The 7147-nt window shown below is 34.7% G+C and overlaps 1 protein-coding gene across 1 annotated transcript; it reads left to right on the forward strand.

Moving 5' to 3' along the window:
- Positions 1–682: 682 nt before the first annotated feature.
- On the forward strand, positions 683–2047 carry LOC112285175 (uncharacterized). The gene is made up of 2 exons (XM_024525800.3): positions 683–969; positions 1585–2047. Exons 1-2 carry the CDS (start codon positions 788–790, stop codon positions 1769–1771), a joined length of 369 nt encoding a protein of 122 aa, XP_024381568.1. The 5' UTR covers positions 683–787; the 3' UTR covers positions 1772–2047.
- Positions 2048–7147: the final 5100 nt, after the last annotated feature.

Below are 7147 nucleotides of genomic sequence, written 5' to 3' on the forward strand. Positions count from 1 at the left end.
ACATATTGTCAAGCATGTAAATGTGCAACTACTGCTGGAACAACAACAACAACAACAACAACAAGTGTGGTCCAACAGAGAAGAATAGTGATTAGTTGTACGTGAGACGCTTTTTCATATGGATGACAACAGTAGCCATGCGTGGAAGGGAGAAACCTGGTACGAGTGGTTTTCAGCTATCGAGGCAAGCAAGCAACTGTGGATGAGGGAGGCCCCACTCCCCACACCTGGTTCTACATTTGCGTTAGGTCAACCGAGAATGAGAATGAGAAGGAGACTGACTAACAATTGGCCACCATCCCCCCTTGGATGAATGAATCATCGACGGAGTCATCCGCTGCAAACGCCTGGCTGTCTCCGCACCAGAATCCAGATCTAGCTGCTTCGGCAACCAGGTCTGGAGGCACACAAGTAGCAATTTGTCAATCTAAAACCCAGTCTTTCATACCCGCCTATACGGATATACTACCCCCCTGATATAGATATTAAATGTGCAGACTGAGGGACGATATCGGGTATTGTGCAGGGTAGAACCAACCGGGTATCGGAAATCTGCCCTTTTGGTGGTGGTGGAGGCCGCGTGGTGGGCAGAGAGAGGGAGAGACGGAGAGAGGCCAGTGAGGGGGCAGGCAATTGGGGTTTTGTGGGTGCGTGTTGTTCCTTCTTTCTCGAAATCGCATACTCAGTGTGAGCGCTGTGCCTGTGCTCTCTGTGGCTCTGCTTTAGGGTTCGTAGCGCCTCTGTCGTAGAACCTTTCTCCTTGCAGCAGCGATTCCATTCGATCGGCATGGCGTCCCTTATGCGCCAGCTGCAGTCTAAAGCGGCTGTGGCCACGGAGATCGCCACCAAGCGCGGCAGTGCTTATTACAAGCAGGTCATGGAAGAGAACAAGCAACATGTCGTCCATCCAGCCACAGTCGAGAAGTGTCAGGAGCTCTCTAAGCAACTCTTCTACACTCGCCTCGCTAGGTCTGCGACACCCTTTCTCTTTTCTGTACAGCTTCGGATTTCTCTTCTCTGATCTTCCTTGTTGATCCTTGTCGTTCATATTTTGTTGCCTCCTTGCCTTCTCTCCTCTTCTTTCTTTTTATTATTTACTCTGGTACTCTTTACATCATGGATGTGTCATATGTAACATTTTTTCAGTGAGGCCGTGATCTATTAAGTACCTATGTCTGCCTTCTTATTTGTCAATGTTAGTAGTCTCTTGTGAGTACAAGTTGTATTTATTCATATGTACCAAAGTTAATCGAGTGTTTGCAAATATTTTACTTCGTACGATGAATGTTTACCAAATCGAATTCCGACTCTTTGTTGGATTAAGATCTTGGCTTGCCAAGTTTATATTCTCAACTGTGGCTGACGTGCTAGTATATCTCGATTTATACGGGTATTTTGAGGTCGAATTGGAAACTAACTGGTGGTATGTGAATATCGTATGCCTGAATTTAGACCGAGATCATATGGATTAGCAAGCAGAAATGCACTAGACATTGTTCGCACTAGTGTATTGCAGTTTGATGTAGCATTTCGCGTTTTTATCAGAGTGTTTGATCGTGTATTTCTCTTTCTCTGTTGATGAAGTTTACCTGGGAGGTACGAGGCTTTTTGGAAGGAGGTGGACTTCGTCAAGCAGAAATTAGTGCAAAGGAATGACTTGAAGCTGGAAGAAGTTGGCATTGCGGCTTTGTTCGCAGGAGAGTGCTACGCATGGTTTTGTGTCGGGGAGATTGTGGGTCGAGGTGGCTCGATAACAGGTTACAAGGTTTAATTAGACATCCGTTGGTTGGGTGATCGACTACTGCGGATCACTACGTGAGGAAGTTAGGTGGTAATTATCTTTGTCTAAGCCGTCCTTTGTGTACTGCCCAATATTATCATGATTTTATGAAGGTGGACTAGGCTGGTGAGTTGCAGAGTTTGTGCTGATAGGGAAGCTGACTGGAGTTCACAACTTCTTTTCCATGTTTTTTCCTCCACATAACGAGGAACGAGTCAGTCAGTCAGCCTCCGCACTTCTGCAATTAAACTGTTCCCTTTTCTTTTCTTTTTTGTCTTTTTTCTTTTTTTCTTTTTTTTATGAATTTTTTATTCAACCTAAAGTTACAGTATTTCCTCCTCGTTTCCTCCTTGGCCTTGTGATAAGTTGTTTACACACAGGATATGCACCTCAATTTAGCACACGCGTCACATCGAATGATCGTTTTGGGATTTGGAGCTCTTCGTCCTAGTCTAAGTAAAACACTCTTTTAGTGGGAAAGAAATTTGAACACCTCCATATATTGCTTATGGCTTTTCCAATTGTATCGAGATTGTGGATGTGTACCGCTGCAATGTGAAAACTAATTTGTTATCATATACTGTCCAACAACTAAATATTTTAATATTGCATCCTTACAAGCTATAAAAGTCCTTTCAAAATACACACTAAATGGAATTTGTTGCTATTTGAGTGTATGAGATTTGAAGGGTTTCTTGTGATAAAAATAGATTGTGTTGGATGGTCGCATCAGGTGATCAATTAAAAATACAAGTCTGATGTAAAAAAAAAAAATCGAATTAGACAGTAAATAACTTTTATGTTTATAAATTATATAAAGTATAGTTTAAAGACATGACAACTAAGAGTATATTTTATACCACTAAGAATAATGTTTATAAAAAATACTGTGATTATACTTTTTCTCAATGATTATCTTTTTGAAATAGACTATTAGTTTTTATTTTAAATTTTTAATAAATCTAGAAAACCAAGGTCTAAATTATAAATTCATTTTTATATTATTGTGAGGTTGATTGTTTTATTTATAGAAGCCAGTATACACAAATAGTCTTTTAGAATCATTAATTATAATTGTATTAATACAATAGTTATCAAGTTAATTATTTCATAATTTACCAACTTAATGAATACATTGACTAGCATTACTCTAATTTTGATTGTAAATATATTTATAGAATTTTACCTTTTATCAGAAAGTAAAATCCTGTTAACACATGCCAAAAACGTGATGTTTAAAAGTGTAGATTCACTTTTGTGGTTAAATTTATTACAAATTTGACAAGTATCTTATTTTAACATTGAATTTTTATGAAAACAAATATTATAAATAAAAAATCTAACTAACTATATATATGTATATATACAAAAAAGTAAAGTTTTATATATGTGAGTCTCGTGTATTAGAGTAGTAAGGTTTTTATTGATTGTTATAAAAGAAAACAACTTTTCAAAGAAAAATGTATGTATATATAAATATATATAGTTACAAACTCTACATACAAAGTTTTAATTGAAAAAAGTTTTAAATTTATTTTATATGAGTTTGATAAATAAAAAATACATACATATATTCTTACAGCAAAGAATATGCTTTTTGTTATTTTACAAGTAAATATTTTAATCTACTATTATATAAGTTTCTATGAGAATGAACATAATAAGTTGCAATTGTTTAAAAATAATCAATAGATGAACAGTTTCAAAAACCATCATTTCATGCTGCACTTTTTTGACATCACACTCATTATAAAATAAAATAAATACTCGAACGTAAAATAAAAATACTTATTTTAAATACAATTTCAATACATAAAATCAAGATACAAATTATGGTTTAAAAGGTAAAATATTGACAATATAATAAAAATTATACATCAAGTATTATTTTTCTTCTTGTAAAAGAAATCATAAATATTAAAAATATTTTCAGATATATTTTGGAGCATAATCATTTGAAACAAAAAATCATATATATATATATATATACACACACATTCATATATTAGAATACTAGATGTGTATGTATGCAAATGTATTATTTTATAAACCTTTTTTTTTTTTTTAATAAATAAACTTATGAAAGTATGTTACAACTATCATAAAATATGGATTTAAAAATAAAATGAAATTAGACTGGTTAGAATTTGAAGTAAATAATATAATTATATAATTAATGTTAAAAAAATATAGCATGTTTGCATATATATATAAAATGAGCTGTTAATGCAACACCTCCATATTGTTAATGCAACGCCTTGAGGTAGGCACATGATTGTTGTGAATGCTGTCACAATAGAACACATGTCACTATTCATCCTTCCTCGCTTACTATACAAAGACGACAATGTTTGGCTTGTTTAAATATTCACTCATCCATTCATCATTTCTCTACCACATAAATATATATACATATATATATATATATATAAGGTATAAGAGATACTTTAAAAAGTTATAATGTTTTTCAATAAAAGTAATAGTAATAATAAGAAAAAAGGCATAATAATCAAAAAGATATTTTATTAGATAATTGTTAGTGTATGTTTGTCAAAATCTTATAAAATTTAAATGCATACCACACATATTAAACATATTATTTATGTAGATTTAGATATGTGATTTAATCTTATTTTTGTAATATGGATATTCATGTTTTTTTTTTTTTTTTTTTTTTAATATTTTTTCTTTGGATTTTATGTGGTATTATCTGGTATTGTTTGTATAATTATTAATTTTATTGTTTATGTTTTAAGTCATTATTGTAGTAAATTTTAGTATACATTAGTATTTTGGTTTAATATTTTATTTCAGTATTTTACATTTAAAGCAAAGCAAGGGCCTCCAATGAAAAAATATATTTGTTTATATAAATGTTTATATATACATACATACTATAGATATTTATTTAAGCCACCCAAAATGTTTATTAAAAAATATTATATGTTCAAATTTATTTAAAAGGAAATTAAATTTTGAAATAAAAAATGATTATTGTGTATTTTTATATGTCCATTGTAAATTGTTTACTTCAAAAATATACAAAAAAAGATTCTAAATTTAGTAACAAATAAAACCTTGCACAATACTAATACTCTTGTTTAATTTGAACATGTACTAGCAAAAACCTAAAACTCCCTAACATTAAACAAATTTAATTAGACTTTATGAAATAGTGGCACATTTATATGTATTTGAGATATTTAATTCAATGAGAAACTTATTTGAAAGAATAGATAACTGAAAGAAAGAAAAAGAAAAAGAAAACCCATAAATCACTTTACTATTAATTATTTTGTAATTGAATAATTATTATATCATTTGTTGATGATTTATTCCAATCAATTTGTTGATGATTTATTTAAACCAATTTAATAAAGTACACTTATCACTCAATTAGTAACGTTTAATCTAATGTAGAACATTTATAAAAGTAATAATTAAGGTTTAGTATTTTGACTCAAATTCTAAAATGAAACACTGCATGATTTCCTAATTTGGTTGAAGTACAAATACATGTATATCACAACATACTGGTTTTTACCGGGTTTTCCTAAATGATTTTAAATTGACTTCAATTTGAGAAACTTAACACACTTCTGGTCATATTTTCATATAGAATACATACATTTGTTGATGAACAAATAATTCTATTTGAAGAAAGAATCACTTGGTGTGCACTGTGTACATCATGGACTTCTGTTATGATTGACCCTCTGCGGTTCAAAACAGGCAATCCTCTTCGCCATGATTCCCAACCTGCAGTGGTTGCTCTTGAAATTCTGACTCGCACTTCATTCAGGGTTTTGGAAATATTCGGTTTGTTTTCATTCACATGGGCAATGGAGAAGATTTGAGAATCCTCGCGAATCCGAACAACAACGTTGGGAAGCGAAATGTGCAACGATCCCTTTCAAAAGACCTCTGTCGAAGATGCATTGTTTCCAATTCCAGCAGTTCTCCTCGCATACGTCTATCCTTTCAAGTTCCACGCTGAGCTACAAGCAATACAATAGATGAGACAAAAATTTTACAAAATAGGCTCTACGATGAAATGTAGCTTCAACCGAGCATACATTGTTCCACTAGCTCCTCAGTTCTCCGTGGAAAACAATATTGGCAATTTAAGTACTGTAACGAGTGTAACATAATTTCACACTTCCCAATCAATCTTAGTCGCATAAGCGTGGTTTCGCACATTTGAAGAATATGAGAATGATTACAGTATGATCATCTAGAGCAGTCGCTATGCAAAGATTTTAAGGGCCAAGAAGATAATCGACTACCCTGCTGCTGTAATACTATAACTGACCACGGAGTTTCAGGGCCAATCTCTCTATGTTTCCTCCTAGCTTGTGGTTTATAAATAAGTAACCATGCCCTACCACGCATAACAGTAGTTTTCAAGCTTAATTGGGAACACAATCCCATGAACCGACATACCACTCTGAACAGAACAAAATGCGCAGCCATTCGTGCTCACTGTCTAGTGCCGGATCTCCAACCTCGGCAGGCGGGCACAGAGACATTGCTACGCCTCCTGCGATACGACCCCTCCTCCTCTAGGAAGACTTATGATCAAGTTGTTTCAACCTTTCTTCAACGGTGATAGGCCCATTGGCAACCTTGCTGGCCTTGCGGTCAGCAGAAGCCATGAGAATGCCAGCGAGGGTGCCCATGGCACACACCATAAGCAAGCGCATGGAGCGCTTGTCGGCAGACGCAGACATGGCACTTCCTTGACGAGGGGCAGGCAGGCAGGCAGACAAGTACACGGCGAAGCAAGAAGGACAGTGGAGGGAGGGAGGGAGAAGACTAGGGTTTCACAAAAAAAACAGAAGTAAAACAGAAAGCAAAATACAAAACAAAATACAAAACAAAACAAAACAAAGAGAGAGAGGAGAGTCCCTCCCTCCGTCCCTCCCTACGTCCCTTAACTTCACTTGCCCCGTCTCGTCTCGTCTCGTCACTGTTCTGTTCCGAGTCAGCCCTCCTCCTCCTCCCCTCCCTCCTCGGCGAAGTCCCTTTGTTCATGTCCCCCCCCCACCACCACCTTGCTTGCTTACTTGCTTGGTGGCTTCGTAGTCCGAGTAACGCTGAACAATCCCTATACACCCGCAACCTAACACTTCATTGACTCTACCATTCAAAAACTATATTATTGCTTCTTTTAAGGGTTTAGGGAACGCTTTTTTCACAGTTGTTAGCAATACGGTGATTCCAAAATTCAAAAATACATGAACTCTTCATTCATAGTCTTTACTACACCATAATGTTGTAGGGTTTGTATTGTTTCCTTTAACAACACATACTTCATCACCAACAGCAACTTCTGGCCTCACTAATGATTATAACAACAAGATTGAG

Source organism: Physcomitrium patens, chromosome 7 (genome assembly GCF_059467195.1).
Source record: "Physcomitrium patens ecotype Gransden chromosome 7, ASM5946719v1, whole genome shotgun sequence".
In the NCBI taxonomy this organism is placed as follows: domain Eukaryota; kingdom Viridiplantae; phylum Streptophyta; class Bryopsida; order Funariales; family Funariaceae; genus Physcomitrium; species Physcomitrium patens.

Coding starts and splice junctions, on each gene's coding strand:
- LOC112285175 (XM_024525800.3), top strand. CDS start 788: ATGGCGTCCCTTATGCGCCAGCTGCAGTCTAAAGCGGCTGTGGCCACG. Junction 970..1,584: donor TTCTACACTCGCCTCGCTAG/GTCTGCGACACC, acceptor CTGTTGATGAAG/TTTACCTGGGAGGTACGAGG.